Consider the following 20,538-nt stretch of genomic DNA (forward strand, 5'->3'; position numbering starts at 1 on the left):
TTGTATTAAACAATGACTCAGATCATGAAATACATTTAGGCTTAGAGTAAGAGAAGCTTGGGAAATGAGAGCATCCAAGGAGCGTGTGAAAGCAATGGATTTATTTTTAATCTTTTTAATGTTCTATAATGTTATCCTTTTTGGGCTTTTTATTTTATTTATTTATTTATTTTTATGTAGAAGTATCGATTCAGGCACCGTTTAGGCACAGGTACTGTTTTGAATGTAATGAAATGGCACCGGTATCAAATAAAACCCAATTGATACCCAACCCTACACAATCGCGGAAAAAAGAATCTGTGAGCTGGAAAACAAAGTACAGGACCTCTCCAGATACAAGAGGAGGTGTAATCTGTGCTAATTTAAAAGTTGGACATTAGAATGCACATTGTACTTTGACGTAAATGAATTAATATTAATTAATAAATTACAAACGTGCTAAATTTAACAATAGTTTTCCCTCAATTGCTCCTTTTGTCTTCAGTCTGAAGAAACAATCACTTGTTTTGGGACTGTACTTACTGTAAAGTGTTCTGGATTAACTTTTCCAATTTTGTAAAAAATATGTATATCCAAACTTTTGTATAACCCCCACAATTGTGTTTTTTTGGTTATTATTTAAATTTAGACCCTTCTCACTTTAAATGTGTTCATTTATTGCATTTATTCATTTTTACTTTTTCATGATGTAACTCATATAAACTAACATAGTTTGCTTTTGAAGCTAATGTCAAATATTCTTTCATCTTTAATTTACCGATTCAGAAAAATAGATTATTACTCAAATAAATGTGAACAGAGTCATAGCTACAAAAAAATAAATAAACATTATCAGTTTGTTGGATATGTCGGCTGGTCACATTACAGCACAACAGGGATTCATGCTTTCAAAAAACCTGATGTCAGATTACAGCAGCATAAAACACACTCGTCTCTGAACAGAGATTCATGATTTCTGTTTTGATTCATTCTCAACAAACACATGAGCACTGAGTTCATCTGCTGATGTGGTCAAAGTGTTTCTGTTATTTGTTCTGTTTCTTCATTGACAGACCTCAGATCAGTTCTTCATCATGGAGATCAGTGAGAGATCTTCATCTCCAGATCACAGCTGTGTGTCTCTGAAGAGTGACGCATCCATGGATTATCCTCTTAACCTCAGTGCTGAACCAGTGACCTCTGACCCCAGTGCTGAACCAGTGACCTCTGACCCCAGGTGAGACACTGTCCAGCTTGGTATCGTGCATTTTAAACATTTAATGTTTTAAAATTAACTTAGTGTCAATATGTAAGACATAAAATGTATGAAAAATACTAGACTGCCACCTGTAATGATTTACATTCTAATTTTGTTTATAGATTAAATCCTGTATTTATATATTTTTTAATCATTTTTTTCCCTCAGCAGTGTGTATAGAGACACTCAGACCAGAGATCCTCCTGAACCAGTGAATGATGAACTACAGAGAGTCAAAGTGCAGCACAAAACCAGCATGAAGAACAAGTATGAGAGATTATTTGAGGGACTGAAACTCCAGGAGAATGAAAGCCTCCTGAACAGCATCTACACACAGCTCTACATCATAGAGGGAGAGAGAGAAGGAGTGAATGAAGAACATGAGGTTTTACAGATGGAGAAAACAGCCAGAACACAACACTCACAAGACACTCCAATCTACTGCAATGACATCTTTAAAGCCTCCGCTGAAGCAGGATGTGAGGAGAAAGAGCAGATCAAGACTGTTCTTACTAAAGGCATCGCTGGAATCGGAAAAACCGTCTCTGTGCAGAAGTTCATTCTGGACTGGGCCGAGGGAAAAGCCAATCAGGATGTAGATTTCATGTTTGTGCTTCCATTTCGAGAGCTGAACTTGATCCCAGATCATCAGTACAGTCTTCACAGACTTCTGCTGGACTTTCATCCTGAACTTCAAGATCTGGACTCACAGATTTATGAGGAGTGTAAAGTTGTGTTCATCTTTGATGGTCTGGATGAAAGCAGAATCACACTGATGTTTTCAGACGCTCAGAAAGTTTGTGATGTGACTGAGACTTCATCAGTGGCTGTGTTGATGTCAAAGCTCATGAAAGGAGAGCTGCTTCCCTCTGCTCTCATCTGGATCACCTCCAGACCAGCAGCAGCCAATCAGATCCCCTCCAAATACATCCACCGTCTGACAGAAATTCAGGGATTCACTGAGCCTCTGAAGGAGGAATATTTCAGGAAGAGAATCAGTGATGAGCATCAAGCCAGCAGAATCATCTCACACATCAGAAGAGCAAGAAGCCTCCACATCATGTGCCACATCCCCGTCTTCTGCTGGATCTCATCCACTGTGCTTCAGAAGCTCCTGGAAGAAGATCTGAGTGCAGAAATCCCTCAAACTCTGACTGAAATGTACATCCACTTCCTGCTGATTCAGATCAACATGAGGAAGCAGAAGTATGAAGAGAGAGATCCAGAGAAACTCCTGCCGTCCAACAGAGAAGTGATTGTGAAACTTGCTGAAGTGGCTTTCAAACAGCTGATGAAGGGCAATGTGATGTTCTATGAGGAGGACCTGATTGAGAGCGGCATAGACGTCACTGACGCCTCAGTGCATTCTGGGATTTGCACTGAGATCTTTAAGCAGGAATCTGTGATTCATCAGAGGAAAGTCTACAGCTTCATTCATCTGAGCGTTCAGGAGTTTCTCGCTGCTTTCTATCAGCTTTACTGCTGTTTAACAGAGAACCAGAAAACACTGCATGAATTCAGAGATCCACTGCTCAAATTCAGTTTATCCAGCTCTGAAGTCTCTCTGTATGATCTACTAAGATCAGCAGTAGATAAAGCTCTCAAGAGTAAGAATGGACGTCTGGATCTGTTCCTGCGGTTCCTGCTGGGCGTCTCACTGGAGTCCAATCAGAGACTCTTACAGGATCTACTGACACACACAGAGAACAGCTCAAAGACCATCAGAGACACCACACGGTACATTAAACATATGATCAAAGATCCAGATGATCCTAATCCTCTCTCAGCTGATCAGTGCATCAATCTGTTCCTCTGTCTGCTGGAAGTGAAAGATCAGACTCTGTCCACAGAGATTCAGGAGTTTGTGAAATCAGACAAACACTCAAAGAAGAAACTCTCTGCTGCTCACTGCTCAACAATCTCCTACATGCTTCAGATGTCAGAGGAGACACTGGATGAACTGAACACCATGAAATACAACACATCAGCTGAGGGGAGAAGAAGACTGATACCAGCTGTGATCAACTGCAGAAAAGCTCTGTGAGTGTTTCATCATCAACTAAAGGATCATATTTAATAATGAATCTGACTCCTTTAAAATAAATGTTCCTGAATGAGAGATTTTCTCCTGAATAAAAATATGTTTGCCAACAGAATCGCAAAGTAGACGAGTGAATTACCCACTGCTTTAAAACCGATATCATTTGGACATTATTCAAGTGAAACGCACAGACACACAAACACATTTAGTAACGATTAATCTTACTGAAAATGGCCGATTAAGCAGTTTATATTCTGAAACATATTTCTATGTTGTGTTCTGTGTGCATTAAATTAAATTTGGATGTAAATGGTCCTTTTCCTGACATATGTAAAACACTGAGCTGTCTAGGGAGCGTCTAATGGATCGTCTTTATGAGGCTGTCGGGCGTCTAGCTTCATCTGTCTTTAGTTTGTTCAGGTTCAGATTCCTCTGCAGTCGTTGTATGTTGTAAAAAAATAAATAAAATAAATAAAAATCCATTCATGTCATGCAACAGCAAGCATAGACTATTAACCGCCAAAAGTGCAGATTCATCACGCGCCAACTTCTTACGCAAATAAGATTGGGAAAGCCTATTAATAAGTCTGATTTTATTTATTAATGTACTTACAATAAATAACAGTAAAATATATTAAAATAACTACATTACATGCATATTTACTTTTGAGTTGAAAACATTATTAATTAACAAATATTTAGTAAAATCTTTCAATCGTTAGGGGAGCAATGATTGAAAATAGTAGGATATTTTGCTAATTACTTATTGCAAATATATGCAGTTATATGCACCTCAGCACTGTAATACATTATAAAGCAGAATGAGTGGAGTCTAAATTGTAATTCAAATTATTAAATGGATGCCACCTTATTGGGCAAAATTTTATTAATAATAAAAGCTTTTCTGATGTGATTTGAAATTTGAAAAGGGAGAAAAAAAGTTTACCAAAAGGCGGATTCGAACCCGAGTCAATCGTGTCAAAAGGAACAGAATGACACACGCTTCACCATCGACACTGAACTTGATGATTGGCAGCTGTCTGTTGTAATGTGATCTCTCTCCTCGTCTCCTCATTGCTCTCCGCTGCTGTTCTGCTTCAGAAGTGATCAGGAGGAAGTAGAAAACAGTCCTTTAGCAGCTCGATTCATCAAATACTCTTCTGCTGTGACAAGCAGCTTCTGAGATCTGTAATGCTATTTTTAGTCTTTTATAGTGAGTAATGAATCTGCAGTAAAGGACACACATCTCATCAGTGTCCTCATTACAACCCATGTTTTTAAACATGTTTATTGTGTGTAATAATCTGTATTTTGCTCTATTAATTTCTGTGAACTAATGCAAAACCTATACTTTAAACATTAATGCTGTCACTCACAGACATAATAAATTAATTCCACAGAACTGTAAATTCATAGATGATGATTAATAGTCAAATAAATAGTAAATGTTAATATAATTTTGAGACTCTTAAACAATCATTTAAAAGATCTTCAGCAGCTGACAGAGAATTAAATTCATCTGTTTTATTCCATCATGCTCTCATTCAGGACTCTTTTATTTCATTAAGCTAATTTGAAAGGATTTGATTTCCACATACGTGACTCAGTGAATTCATCTCTGTCTCTTACTGTGAAGATTAAACTACATATCAAGCATTTATTCAACACGTCTCGTTTGATCTTGAATGACTTTGACCTTGATTAAAGTTAATAAAGTTAATAAAGCAAAGCAAGTTACTGTTCCTGTGAACACCACTGACTCAAACTAATGCAGCTGAAGCAGCAAATAAAGAGAAACGACAAATATTGATCACATTAACAATACAGCAGGAAGGATTTAAGCCTGTTCAACTGTCTGGAGTCTCTCAAAACTTTTATTTTTATACCTCCAGAAAACCTTGCTACATTTAGCAGAATGTTAAATATTGATGAGTTGAATAAACAGTCAGGAGCTCATCTGATCTCAGATATGAATCAATCTGAAAGATTATAAAACATCATATTGTGATTCAGTGTTCAGATTATGTCATCCTCCGTTCCCTGAGGACAGAAAACTCACAACACTCTGTAAATGTCTTTATTGTTTTGTTATTTCTTAAATTATATTTAATCTCTTCTAGATTTTCTGGCTGTAATCTCACTGCTCAGTGTTGTGAGAGATTGTCTTCAGCTCTACAATCCTCAAACTGTGTCCTGAGAGAGCTGGATCTGAGGAACAATGACCTGCAGGACTCTGGTGTACAGTTTATTTCTGATGGACTGAAGAGTCCAAACTGTCAGCTGCAGATACTGAGGTATTAAGAACATATAAGAGATCATTTACAGTTAACTGATCACAGTGTGTGTGTGTGTGTGTGTGTGTGTGTGTGTGTGTGTGTGTGTGTGTGTGTGTGTGTAGATGATCTGACTGTGTGTGGGTGTGTGTGTCTGTAGATGATCTGACTGTGTGTGTGTGTGTGTGTCTGTAGATGATCTGACTGTGTGTGTTTGTGTTTGTGTGTAGATGATCTGACAGTGTGTGTGTGTGTGTGTGTAGATGATCTGACTGATTGTGTGTTTGTGTGTGTGTGTGTGTGTGTGTGTCTGTGTTTGCGTGTAGATAATCTGACAGTGTGTGTGTGTGTGTGTGTGTGTGTCTGTGTGTAGATAATCTGACTGTGTGTGTGTGTGTGTGTGTGTGTAGATGATCTGACTGTTTGTGTGTGTGTGTGTGTGTGTGTGTGTGTGTGTGTGTGTGTGTATTAGTGTTTCACGATATACTGATACTAAAAATGTATCGCGATACCCTGCTTTAGAAAACAGTATGATTCCTCATGTTACCGGTACTTTAAGAATGACCTTAAAGAAGAGCCGTATTTTCTGAGTTGCATCGACGTGCGGCAGAAGGACAGTGTGTGTTAGGGCTGCAACAAACGATTATTTTGATAATCAAATAATCTAACTATCTATAAGAATGATTAATCGACTAATTGTCAATTATTTCACTGATTAATCAAGATAATTTGATTGATTATTCAGCTCTTGCAATTTGTTAAAATACTGTTATACATAACAAATAAATAAAATACGTAGTAATCACTTCAGCTTTGGCAAATAATATTATTTAATTACAATTATTATACAATTAATTTATACAAATAAATATATTTGACACACAAAATGAGATGACAGAGAAACCTTATTTACCATTTAATTACTATATGAAATTTAACTGAACGACTCGTCATTCTGCCTAACATCTCCTTTCGTAAGTATATGATATGGATAAGAAACAAAATAAAGGTAAGTGATTAGATGTTTTATTTTTGGATAAAAAAATTATTCACAATATACACTACCAGTCAAACATTTTTTAACAGTAACATTGTTTTTAAAGAAGTTTCTTCTGCTCATCAAGCCTGCATGTATTTGATCCAAAGTACAGCAAACACAGTAATATTTTGAAAGATTTTTTACTATTTAAAATAACTTCATTTTATTTGAATATATTTTAAAATGTAATTTATTCCTGTGATTTCAAGGCTGACTTTTTTGCATCATTACTCCAGTCACATTGTGAGCGACCACTTGGCTAAAATTGCGTTTAAAACGACGATAGAAATTAGCAAAACCGAGAAAGCGACATGAGAGTCAGGGACGGGCCAGTCGGCAACCACCTGGACCTTAGCTGGATCCATACTGATCCCCTCTTCAGAGATGACCGAGCCCAGAAACGTTACCGAGGACATGTGAAAGGAGCATTTCTCAGCCTTGACAAATAGTCGAGAGAGGGACGTGTTAAAGGTGGTAATAGGGGAGAAGAGACATGGCTCGGGAATGACTGAAAACCCCTCACATATCGTGATATTCCTCCGGTACTCCAGACAATTCCCCTGCTTCCTCCTGAAAAACAGAAACAGAAGACACAGGGGGAACAGCAGAGACTAAACACTCAACATGACATGACAACTTTCCAAGACAAAATGGATCCTTTAGCCCAATCAATGTGAGGATTATGGAGCTTTAGCCAAGGATCGCCTAAAACAACAGGAGTGTAAGGAGATCGAAAAATAAAAAAAGAAATTGTCCCTCTGTGATTACCAGAAATGATAAGAATCAATGGAATAGTCTCCTTCTGTACTCTAGGTAGATTACAGAGAGCGGAAAGCAGTCGAGAAGCCTCCTCACCGTAGGCTGATCGGTCGAAGACCCAGATCATCTCCTCCTTGAAAAGCGCATAGCTGGAGATGCAATCTGTCTCCGCCTCCCAGTTAGCCGTTCCCCATTCTCAAGCCCGGCCAGCGAGAAGGGAGAGAACGTAGGCGACCTTGGCTTGCTCCTTTGCATACATCATGGGCTGTAGGGAAAAACCACCTCGCATTGGGTAAGGAAAGAGCGACATTGTTTTGGCTCACCTGAATAGACTCCGGCGGGACAGGAGGAACATGCGAGGCGGAAGACTGTAGGCACATATTGTGGACCTGGCAGGAAAGCTCGAACATCTGAGCGGCCAGCATCTCGTTGGCGTGTCTGCCGGCGGATATGTCCTCCTCATGCTTGCCTAGAAGGACACCCTGGTGTTCCACGGCAGTCTGGAATGGGCTGCCACTAGCTGAGTCCATGTCTTGGTCAGATGGTCAGGTAGAGAGGACTCAAAAGCGAGATTGACAATTATAGTTCTTTAACGGAATCAAAAAGTCTGACCACAGGTAATCCAAACTGAAGTATCAATAAAGAACGGCGAACTGAAGAAACCAGTGGACTTGGTATAGTAACGTGAACACAAAGCTCCTCAGTGGCAGGGGTGACCAGAGGACTGGTGAGGCTGAGGCACTTGTAGCTCATGAAGAGGCAGACGGTCGGAGAGCACCCAGCAGGTAATCTGTTTAGATAATAGCTTATAAGTGGTGACTGTCAGTTTGTGCACGTATGACAGGATTTTTAGAAAAATTAATACAAGACGTAGTCAGCCAGACAATGAACATTATTAATATTATTAATAATTAATAATTATTATATGATGCAGTCACACTTGTAGCAATATTTGTTAGTTCTGTTTGTTGATTCAGGGTTAGCATCATCTGAGGTCCTCTGAGGGTCAGCATCATCTCTTCTCAGGTGTTCTGGATCCAGACTGGAGCTTGTGTAAATCCTACTTACCACAGGATGTAAATCCCGTGGCAAAACATAGAAACAAATAGAGACATCATTAGCATAGCTGCTGATCCAACAAAGTAAAATGTATTAGTTTAACCCAAGCTAAAGAATAAAAATGCGCATTTGATCAGATGCAACTACACTCACAATTTAAGATACATTATTTGAATGCTCGGTGAAAGAGATGCATTTTTAATCTAGATTTAAACAGAGAGAGTGTGTCTGAACATTAACCCTGAACATTATCACGAAGGCTATTCCAGAGTTCGGGAGCCAAATGTGAAAAAGCTCTACCTCCTTTAGAGGACTTTGCTATCCTAGGAGCTACCAAAAGTCCAGCGTTTTGTGACCTTAGGGAGCGTTGGATTGTAACGTGGTAGAAGGCTAGTAAGGTACACAGGAGCTAAACCATTTAGGGCCTTATAGGTAAGTAATGATAATTTGTAACTGATACGGAACTTATTGGTAGCCAGTGCAGAGACTGTAAACTTTTGTTAATATGATCACATTTTCTTGACCTGGTAAGGACTCTAGCTGCTGCATTTTGGATTACCTGTGGCTTGTTTATCGAAGAAGCAGGACAACCACCTAGAAGTGCATTACAATAGTCCAGTCTAGACGTCATAAATGCATGAACTAGCTTTTCTGCATCAGAAACAGATAACTTGTTTCGTAGCTTGGCAATGTTTCTAAGATGGAAGAATGCAGTTTTTGTAACATGGGAAATATGATTTTCAAAAGACAAGTTGCTGTCTAATATAACACCCAGATTTTTGACTGTAGAGGAAGTAACAGTACATCCGTATAGTTGCAGATTGTAATCTACAAGATTCTGTGTAGTGTTTTTTGGTCCAATAATTAATATCTCTGTCTTATCCGAATTTAATTGGAGAAAATTATTGGTCATCCAATCTTTTACATTTTTAACACACTCTGTTAGCTTAGATAATTTAGAAGTTTCATCTGGTCTCGTTGAGATATATAGCTGAGTATCATCAGCATAACAGTGGAAGCTAATTCCGTATTTTCTAATAATATTACCAAGGGGCAACATGTATATTGAAAATAGAAGGGGACCTAGGATGGATCCTTGTGGCACTCCATATTTTACTGGTGATAAATGAGATGACTCCCCATTTAAATAAACAAAATGGTAGCGATTGGACAGGTAGGATCTAAACCATCTTAGAGCCTGCCCTTGAATACCTTTATAGTTTTGTAATTGATCTATGATTATGTCATGATCTATGGTGTCGAACGCAGCACTAAGATCAAGTAAAACTAGAAATGAGATGCAGCCTTGATCTGACGTAAGAAGCAGGTCATTTTTAATTTTAACAAGTGCAGTTTCTGTGCTATGGTGGGACCTGAAACCTGACTGAAATTCTTCATATATATCATTTTTGCTCAAGAAGGTGCTCAATTGAGCAGACACAACTTTTTCTAAAATTTTAGACATAAATGGAAGATTTGAAATAGGCCTATGATTTGCCTGTTCACTAGGATCTAGTTTTGGTTTCTTAATAAGAGGATTAATAACCGCCAGCTTGAATGGTTTTGGGAAATGACCTAAAGATAACGATGAGTTAAACAAATTGAGAAGCTGTTCTTCTATTACAGGTAAAACTCTTTCAGTAATTTAGTGGGAACAGGATCTAATAAACATGTTGTTGGTTTAGATACAGTGATAAGTTTATTTAGCTCTTCCTGTCCTATATTTGTTTATCTTTGGGTGCGATGGATGAAACTGAAGTGTTAGACGCTGTAGAATCTACATTCCTATTGTATTTCTAATGTTATATATTTTATCAGTGAAGAAATTCATAAAGTCATTAATATTAAAAGTTGGTGGAATATTTGAATCAGGTGGCGTCTGGTAATTTGTTAATTTAGCCACTGTGCTAAATAAAAACCTTGGATTGTTTTGGTTATTTTATATGAGTTTGTGTATATGCTCTGCCCTAGCAGTTTTCAGAGCCTGTCTATAGCTGGACATACTGTTTTTCCATGCAATTCTAAAAACTTACAAGTTAGTTTTTCTCCATTTGCGTTCAAGACTACGAGTTTCTTTCTTGAGAGAGTGAGTATTACTGTTATACAATGGCACAGTACTTTTTTCTCTAACCTTTTTCAATTTGATGGGGGCAACAGCTTCTAATGTATTGGAGAAAATAGTGCCCATGTTGTCAGTGATTTCGTCTAATTCATGTGTATTTTTGGGTACAAATAGCAGTTGAGATAGATCAGGCAGGTTATTTGCGAATCTGTCTTTGGTGACTGGAACAATAGTTCTGCCCAGACGGTAACGCTGAGACATATAGTTAATATCAGTGATATGCAGCATGCACGATACAAGGACATGGTCTGTAACATCATCACTTTGAGGTACGATATCTATAGCAGTAAGATCGATTCCATGCGATATAATTAAATCTAGTGTATGATTAAAACGATGAGTGGGCCCGGTGACATTTTGCTTGACTCCAAAAGAGTTTATTAGGTCAGTAAACGCAAGTCCTAATGCATCATTTGTATTATCAACGTGAATATTAAAATCTCCCATGATTAGCCCCTTTTCAACTGTAACCAGAGGGTCTGAGAGGAAATCTGCAAATTCTTTTAGGAATTCTGTATACGGCCCTGGTGGTCTATACACAGTAGCCAGAGCAAGAGATACATTAGATTTCTTTTGCATGTCTGACAGTGTTACATTAAGCAGAAGTATTTCAAATGAGTTAAACCTGTATCCTGTTTTCTGGGTAACATTGAGAATGTCACTATATATTTGAAAAAACTGCTGACTACTCTTGTCTAACTCAGGTTCGGATTCATAGAACGGCTACAGGGTGTCCGGTCAGAACATTAGGTCTCACACCAGGAATGTACTTCAGGGTGATTTATTGTGCACGAACACAGGAGGGAGGGTTCGGAAGAGTTCACTTTCAAGGGGTGGCCTTTCTTACAGCCGCCCCCAAATTCACAAGGTGAATTTGAACAAGAAGGGCCTTACTAAATTTTGGAATGTCATTCAGTCAAAGGAGGTAGGCAGATTATCTTGGTCACTGGCCCTAGGTAAGTTCTGTCTTTCACTTTGATCTCAGCTGATCTGACTCTGTTATCCTTCCAAGGGAAAACTTGAACAATCCTTCCTACAGACCAAAGTGCACGAGGTAGCTGTGGATCCACAATCATAACAGTTTCACCTATCTGTAGGTTCTCTGTTTCTGACATTCATTTCTGTCTGGTTTGAAGGCTGGGTAGGTAGTTATGGATGAATTGCCTCCAAAAGTGATCAGCTAACAGCTGACTATGCCTCCATTTCCGTCGACTCAGAAGCTCAGAATCCTGGTATGTCACTTGGGGAAGTGAGGCATCCCGCCGCCCCATCAGCAGGATGTTGAGTGTAATTGGGTCAGGGTCAGCAATGTCTGAAGATGTGTAACCAAGAGGTTTGGCATTAAGGATCCCCTCTATTTCAATGAGAACAGTCCGCAATACTTCTTCAGTGACTGTCTGTGCTCCGAGTGTCACTTGCAGGGCTGTTTTCAAGGATCGAATTTCCCGCTCCCAGCATCCACCAAAATGTGGGGCATTAGGTGGATTGAATGTAAACCTAATTTGCTGGCTTGCCAGTTGAGCTTGGAGCAGTGTAGGCATCCCAAAGTTCCCTTTCACCACCTTTGAAATTCGTTCCCTGATCTGACAGGATTTCAAAGGGTTTCCCTCGTCGAGCAATGAAGCGACGGAGGGCCATTAGGAATGAGTCACTGTCCATACTTGTGAGGAGATCAATATGCACTGCACGGGTGGTCATACACTTGAAGATGATCCCCCAATGCTTCTCATTTCGGCGTCCAAACTTTATGAGATAGGGACCATAGCAATCTATACCTGTTGAATAGAAAACTGGCTGGGGAATTCTTAACCTGGCAGGTGGGAGGTCTGCCATCCTGGGGGGATGCGGTTTAGCCCGCCATTTTTGGCATTCAGCGCATTGGCGTTGGTGATGTTTGACTGCTGCTCGTCCTCTTAATACCCAGTATTTTCTCCTGAGCTCCGCAAACACCCTTTCTGGTCCAGGGTGATGCAAACAGTCATCGTAGTCTTTGATAATTAGTTTGGTGAGCGGGTGATGTGGATCAAGGACAATGGGGTGAATGGTATCCTCGTCTAGTTGACTGATTTGTCATAGGCGACCGCCAACCCGAATAAGATTGGTTCTGATATCTAGTTCTGGGGCTAGGCAAAGCAGTCGACTATTGCTTGGTAGAGGTTTACCAGATTTCAAGTGCAATATCTTGTCTGGGAATGATTCTGCCTGGATCTGTCGGAGGGCTGAGAGCTCAGCTTCTATATAGTCTTCTGCAGTTGCAATGGAGGGAGAGCTTTCTGCTGATGGTTGTATAAGAGCTTTTAAGTAGTCTGTGAATGTGCAAAATTGATGAGGATCCGGCAGTGACAGAGCAGTGGTTAACAGTCCACAGAAAGTTGACCTTTTCAGCTCACCATCTTGACTTATGTGAGCTAATGGTGGCATTTCTGGCCAGCTGTCTGTTCTTTGTCTGAGGAATTCTGGACTTTGGTTCCATCTGCTGTCTTTGTTGAGATCAGAGGGAGACTTTCCTCTTGTAATTGCATCTGCTGGGTTGTCGGATGACTGTACGTAATGCCAGGTGTCAGATTCAGTCAAGTCCTGTACTTCTGCCACTCTGGTCCCCACAAACACCTTAAAGCGACAGGAATCTGATAAAAGCCAAATTAGCACTGTGGTGGAATCAGACCACAGTGTGACACTACTGAGTGGTAACGTTAGCTCTGCCTTCAGGACTTTAGCAAGCTGTGAACCTGTGAGTTCTGCACACAGCGCAAGACGAGGGATGCTCTGCTGTTTCTTGGGAGCAACACGAGACCTAGCTGTTACAAAGGCCACCTCCACTTTACCTTGAGGGTTCTCTGTTCTTAAGTAAGCCACTGATCCATACGCCTTCTCTGAGGCATCACAAAAGATGTGAAGTTGCCTAATACTGCTAGAGCAGTCTAGTTCCTTGCTTCAGTAACATCTGGGCAAACTGATATTCTGCAGATCTTCCAATTCACTCTCCCAGTGTTTCCAAGAGTCTAATAGGTCCTCTGGCAGCCTTGGGTCATCCCACTCCCTTTGTTTGTCCCACAACCTCTGCACTATCACCTTGGCTCGAGTGGTGAAGGGTACAATATAGCCAAGTGGATCATACTGGCTGGCAAGGATCTGGTAGATGCTTCGCATTGTGGGCACTTCACTGTCTGGTTTGGGTCGTCTGTAAGAGAGGGTATCTGATTGGCAATTCCAGTGCAGGCCAAGTGTTGATTCCTGAGCTTCTTGGTGGCCTTCGCTGAGCCAGAAGATGCTACTAGGTGACTGAATGTCAGCTGGCAGATGGCTGATAACTGTACCAGGCTTCCTTTGTTCTGTCCACTTGCTCCTGACTAAGTTTGACAACATAACCAGCTTGCACTAGCTTGGCCAGCTCCCCTTGGTATGCTGCAGTTAGAACAGGGTCCCTTTCCAGCCGTTTCTCAATTCCTCTCAACTGTGGCAGGACAGCTTCCTTTGGTGCACAGAGGCGAGGCATGCTCTTGACACAGAGCAGAGGAGTAGCGTATCGCTGGATACCATGAACATCCACTCTCACCGTGTTCTCTTGCTGAAGCTGAATGGACTCTTTGTCTTGGTGTGACCTGGTAATTACCTTTTCACTCTGGTAGGGTAGAACATCCATTTGCCACAGTCTCTCCACATTTGCATACAGGTCATTGACAGGCCGCAGTGAGGTGAAGAATCATTGATCAGGGGAAAGATGACTGCTCAATTCTTCAGTTGGACCCTGCAGTGTCCATCCCAGACGTGTTCTTACTGATGCTGGCCCACCAGGGGGCCCCAGCTGGACTGGTTCTATGGGTGTGAGGAGGAGGGGGCAATCAGAGCCAATGAGTAGAACAGGATGTACCTTGTCCAGCTGTTGTAGAGGTAACCCTGCAAGATGCTTAAATTTCTGTTGCAGGACACTAACTGGGTGTGTATGTTCTGCCAGACCGAGTGCTTTGGCTGTGAAGGCATTACGGATCTTGTAAGCTTTGCTGGGGTTTGGGACACAGTAAAAGTCACTGCCGCCCCGTGAATGACCTGGGTATCCTGTCTCATTGTACGAAGTACAAGGTCCTCTGGCTCCCCCACAAGTCTTAATTTCTGCACTGCATCATGCAGAATGATGGTCCGCTCCGATCCATCATCTAATATGGTGTAAGCATCCATTGCCACGTTGCCATTCTTGATCAGAACCTTAGTCACTTTGAGCAGTACTTTACTTCCGGAGGTTGGTCGGTCAACATATAAAACTGCACTGGAAGGAGCTTCACTTGGCTGAGATGTCTTGACCTGGTCATTGACATCATGTAGTACCATAAGGTGCTTCTTGTTACAGGTTGGGCAGAAAGACTTTAGTGTGCAGTTAGCTGCTTGATGTCCACGACCACAACGCCAGCATCGGTTCTTTGTCTTTATCCAGTCTATCTTCAGGTCTTTGCTTAGAAGCTTGAAGTTGTCACAGCCATTCAGATAGTGTTTATTATTATCACAGTATGCACAATAAGCTCTCACCTTCTCTTCTCTGACTGAAGCTGGTTTAGATGTGGCTGACGACATTGATGTGGAATGTGACTTGTCGGTACCAAGTAGAATGGTGGTTGGTCTGCGAAGCTACTTAGACTCTCTTCTCACCTCTCTGCCACGCACTGAAGATTCCTGCCTTGTATAACAAGCGTACTGGCTATTGTCTTCCTGTACTTGAAGCTCATATTAAGCGACGTCCAGCAAAATAGGAATAGAGACTTGCAAAGGGTGGGTGTACCGCTTGAAACTTGATCTGAGGTCATGTGGCAGTTTACTCAGGAGTCAAGACACATGTGATCCACATTCCAGCTCTACAGTACCTTTGTGGCCAAGCTGCTGCAACATACTGACAAGCGAACGCACCTGCAGTCCGAACATCCTGAAGGCCTTTACATCTCCACTACATATATTAGCTCCATCCATCAGCTCAGCGATTCATTGCAGGGCTAATTGGTGGGGTTGACCATACATCTTATGCAGAGCTTTCACGGTGTCGGTGAAGGGAAATCTGGAGTTGCTGTAAGAGTCTGCCACAAGGAGGACCTCCTCCAGTATCAGATGGTCTATGAGGATTTGAAATTTGAAACGTTCTGTGGCATCGTCAGGCAGGATGTTCTCTAAAGCAATTCTCAGTCTTGAAAACTCCCTAGGGTCCCTAGGGTCAGAAGACGTTAGGCAGGGGATGGTAGGGGCTGGACCTCTGTAGATTTTCTCTTGGGTACATGAGGGTAAGAAATGATCTGAGCTGTATTCTGCATGGGCTGGCCTCCTCCTTTCCTGTGATGGGACCACGGACTCAGGCAGCTGAGGTGGCTGGGAATATGGGGAAGTGTTGGGATACCTGAACTGAGCTGAGTCACTATAATGTGCTGTAAAGGAGGGTCTCTCATGATGGGAGGAAGAAATGTTCATGATTCTCAGATCTTCAGTCAGCTCTGAGCTTTCCTCTGGCACAGCTGGGTGTGGCAGTCTCTTAGTGGCAGATGGTGGCAACCTGCTGCGTGGAGCTGGTATTGGGCGGTATGGCTGTGGAGTCTGAAAGTTAACTGCTGGAGAGTGAGAGCGTGGTGATGGCATTTGTGGAGTGACCGACTCGGATGGAGAGCTCTGCTTCGATTTCAAGCTTTGAAGCTCATGCCATAATGCAGCATTCTGTTGACGCATCTCTTGGAATGCTGAAATGATCTCAGGGAGCTGGCTGGATTGTCGTTGCAAGGCTGCGTTCTCCCTCTTCATCTCCTTTAACATGGCTGTAAGCTCTGGCAGCTGTTTCACTTGCCTTTGCAATGCTGCATTCTCCTCTCTCAGCTTCTCAGAAGTGCAGTCCCATTGGTCAGTCAGTATCCACTCAGAATGTTCTGATGCTTGGCTCACTGGTGAAGTGGATCTGGAATGACCTGTAGCACTTGCTGTTTCATTCTCCAGTACTCCCTGGCAGATAAGTGACCGTGATTGCTGTTGATGAGACCCAGGTCCACTGAGCTCAACGTCTTTGAAGTAGGCTGGAGGGTTAACTCGTCTCCTCGGCCGCACAGCAGGGGCTTCTCTTTCTGGTTGAGACATGTCTGTAGCAATCCACAACCTCCGGCTCGAAGGACCATGAAAAAACTGCTGACTACTCTTGTCTAACTCAGGTTCGGATTCATAGAACGGCTACAGGGTGTCCAGTCAGAACATTAGGTCTCACACCAGGAATGTACTTCAGGGTGATTTATTGTGCAAAGATGTGTGTGGTTCTGTAAATATAAAACAGTACACAAATATGAATAAATGATTAAATACACATTAACAGATCTTTATAACAGTACTTGAATACTCATAAGTAACAGCATTGTAAATTATCTAAATATAATATATATACAAATACGACTCAAAGTTCTATTAAATGATCGCACTACTGCACTGTGCGTCTAGCTCACGTGCCTAACTCGTCCGGTGAACAAGCCCGAACATGTTCCCTGAGATGCGTTTCAAGTCTACGCATTATAGCCTAATATGCAATAAAATTAAATATTCTATTAAACAAAAAACACAGGAGAATTATAACATTTTGTCCACAAGGAAATGTGCAAATATAATAAACAATGTAAACATTTAGGCGGAATGCCGCGGCAGCGGTCATTAATTTCGCTTGTGAACTTATCATACAATGAATTATGTAAATGTACTTACAATTAGTTGCACGCACACATGTATCCACACAATCCTTAAACGGGCCACTTCTAACTAATTTAACTATGAAACATTGACTATAAACACATCCAGCCTCTATACTGTCTTGGTTCTCACTCTGCGGAAATATTTGGAACAGTCCAAATCACGAACACAGGAAGGAGGGTTCGGAAGAGTTCACTTTCAAGGGGTGGCCTTTCTTACAATATTGTTGACCAGTCTGAAGGGGCTCATGCTTATAACAGTAGTTTGGTGGAGTAGACTCATTTAGACCAAAATAATCTTTTGGTTTTATCCAGGTTTCAGTCAAGCAGAGTACATCAAAACTATTATCTGTGATCATTTCATTTACAATAACTGCTTTGGGTGTGAGTGATCTAATATTTATGAGCCCAAACTTTAAAAATTGTTTTTGTTCATTTACTTTACATGTTTCTGGTTTAATCACGATAAGATTTTTTTCTAGATCCTACATTAAATTTATATTTTGACCTCACTATTCGGGGAACAGACACAGTCACAGTACACACTGACAAGACAGGATAGGACAGGATAGAAGTGAAAGAAACTCAGGTCAATACGCATCTGTGACATCAAACAATCTGACAACAAGACAGGGAAATAGAGGGTTAAGAGAAGCCAAGATAATGAGAAGGGATAAGGAACAGGTGGGGGGGAATGAGCCTAATGGAAAGTGAAAACAGCTGTCAGTAATGAAACGTGTTGGTGAATAGAGTGTGTGTGTGTGTGTGTGTGTGTGTGTGTGTGTGTGTGTGTGTGTGTGTGTGTGTGTGTGTGTGTGTGTGTGTGATCAGCAGTTGGAGACAGAGAAAGAGACGGGATCATGACACACATGATCCTTCAGAAATTATTCTAATATACTGATTTGCTGCTCCAAAAAACATTTATTATTATTACTATTATTATTATCATTATGTTGAAAATAGCAGAATATAATTTTTTTCAGGATTTTTGATGAATAGAAAGTTCAGAAGATCAGCATTTATCTGAAATAGAAATATTTTGTAACATTATAAATGTCTATATCAATTTAAAGCATCTTTGATAAATAGAAGTATTAATTTCTACAATAATCCCCTACACCCCAAATAAAAAATAAAAAATAAAAATTATATTGACTCAAGCTTTTGATTGGTAAAGCATATAATGTTACAAAAGCTTTTTTATTTCAGATAAATTCTGATCTCTGGGTCTTTGTATTCAAAGAATCCTGAAAAAAAATGTACTCAACTGTTTTAAATATTGATAATAAAAAAAAAAGTGACGTGACATTCAGCCAAGTATGGTGACCCATACTCAGAATTCCTGCTCTGCATTTAACCCATCCGAAGTGCACACACACAGAGCAGTGAACACACACACACACACTGTCAACACACACCCGGAGCAGTGGGCAGCCATTTATGCTGCGGCGCCCGGGGAGCAGTTGGGGGTTCGATGCCTTCCTCAAGGACACCTAAGTCATGGTATTGAGAGCACTGTACATGCACTCCCCCCACCAATAAATTCCTGCCGGCCCGAGACTCGAACTCACAACCCTTCGATTGCGACTCTCTAACCATTAGGCCACGACTTCCCCCTAATAATAATAATAATAATAATAATTTTGTTGTGTTTTTGTGTATTTCATTATTGAGAGGAAAGCGCGCGTCATATATTTTCTCACATCCAAACACCATTCGGTTCGGCTCGAGTGCGTTTCTCTGAAGCAGCGCTGAGCAAGCGCTGTATCTCTTCTTCTCTCGAATTGCATCGAGGAGGGCTGAATTACAGTCTTGCGCTACAGCGCCACACTGGTCAAACCGCATTATTGCAGACTCTAAATTAGGTCAAATTAAATCAAACGACTACTCGACAAAACAAAAATATTTGTCGACAATTTTTTATTGTTGATAATGTCGACTAATTGTTTCAGCCCTAGTGTGTGTTCAGCTCTGCTTTAGCTCCCTGCATGAACACTGGCCTTGCCAAACTTTATATATTCACGCAGCACAGCATTTCTTAAATAAAAAACTTGCAAGAAAGAGAAAATAAAGTGCGGGATTTGCTTGATGTTAAAAATAGTTAAGGGCAATAAACCTGTGATTTTGGAATGTTGATGTATTCCTGTTGTTACATTATTCTTTGTTAACGCTGTTAACAATAGTTTGCGCAAAATCATCCCAGTACTTTAGTCTGTCTATATACTGTATTTTCCGGACTATAAGTCACACTTTTTTTCATAGTTTGGCTTGTCTTGCGACTTATAGTCAGGTGTGACTTATTTATCAAAATTAATTTGACATGAACCAAGAGAAATGAACCAAGAGAAACGGTCTACAGCCGTTAAATGCGTTAAATGCATAAATGCGACTTATAGTCCAGTGTGACTTATATATGTTTTTTTCCTCATCGTGGCGTATTTTTGGACTGATGCGACTTATACTCAGGTGCGACTTATAGTTCGAAAAATACGGTATCTATAGTTTTCACAGTCTACAGTCATGTCCAAAAATATGGACACCCTTGGTAAATATGATCAAAGGAGGCTGTGAAAATTCATCTGCATTGATAATCCTTTTGATCTTTTATTTTAAAAAATCACAAAATGTATCCTTTCATTGGATAATAAGAATTTAAAATGGGGGGAAATATCATTATGAAATGTTTTTCTCTAATACACATTGGCCACAATTAACGGCACCCTTTTATTCAATAATTTTTGTAATCTTCGTTTGCCAGTTTAACAGGTCTAAATTTTCTCCTATAATGCGTGATGAGGTTAGAGAACACCTGACAAGAGATCAGAGACCATTCCTTCATCCAGAATCACTCCAGACCCTTTAGATTGCCAGCTTCTTCTCTTCAGTTCACTCCTCTCATTTTCTATAGGGTTCAGGTCAGAGGACTGGAATGGCTGTAGCAGAATAGCAGAAGAATCCATGATGCCATGTATCTAAACAAGATGTCCAGGACCTCCAGCAGAAATATAGACCCACAGCATCAAAATACAGCAGTATATTTCATTGTACACATGGGGTACTTTATATCTCTGTGTTCACCAAACCCATCTTGTGTGTTTGCTGCTAAAAAGCTCATTTTTAGCTTCATCTGACCATAGAAGCCATTCCCATTTGAAGTTCCAGTCGTGTCTGATAAATGAATATGCTTTAGTTTTTTTTGGATGAGCTAGGAGAATTCTTCTTGAAACCCTCCCAAACAACATGTGATGATCTAAGTTCTGTGTTTTTTTGTTTTGTTTTTAGAAGGTTTTCTGAAGCCGAGACTAAATTATATTCTGCA

General features: G+C 40.6%; 1 protein-coding gene across 2 annotated transcripts in view; it reads left to right on the forward strand.

The window, feature by feature from the left end:
• The first annotated feature begins 1,450 nt into the window (after positions 1-1,450).
• LOC132142897 (NACHT, LRR and PYD domains-containing protein 12-like) overlaps positions 1,451-20,538 on the forward strand; it is a 30,197-nt gene continuing 11,109 nt past the window's right edge. Inside the window, exons 1-2 of one of the 2 annotated variants that reach the window (XM_059553092.1) lie at positions 1,451-3,277; positions 5,399-5,572. In XM_059553092.1, the coding sequence (XP_059409075.1) occupies positions 1,494-3,277; positions 5,399-5,572 (1,958 nt within the window). In that variant the 5' untranslated portion in view covers positions 1,451-1,493. The remainder of the gene's footprint in view (positions 3,278-5,398; positions 5,573-20,538) is intronic. The other variant, XM_059553093.1, reaches the window with a different exon arrangement.

This window comes from Carassius carassius, chromosome 6 (genome assembly GCF_963082965.1).
Source record: "Carassius carassius chromosome 6, fCarCar2.1, whole genome shotgun sequence".
NCBI classification, from domain to species: domain Eukaryota; kingdom Metazoa; phylum Chordata; class Actinopteri; order Cypriniformes; family Cyprinidae; genus Carassius; species Carassius carassius.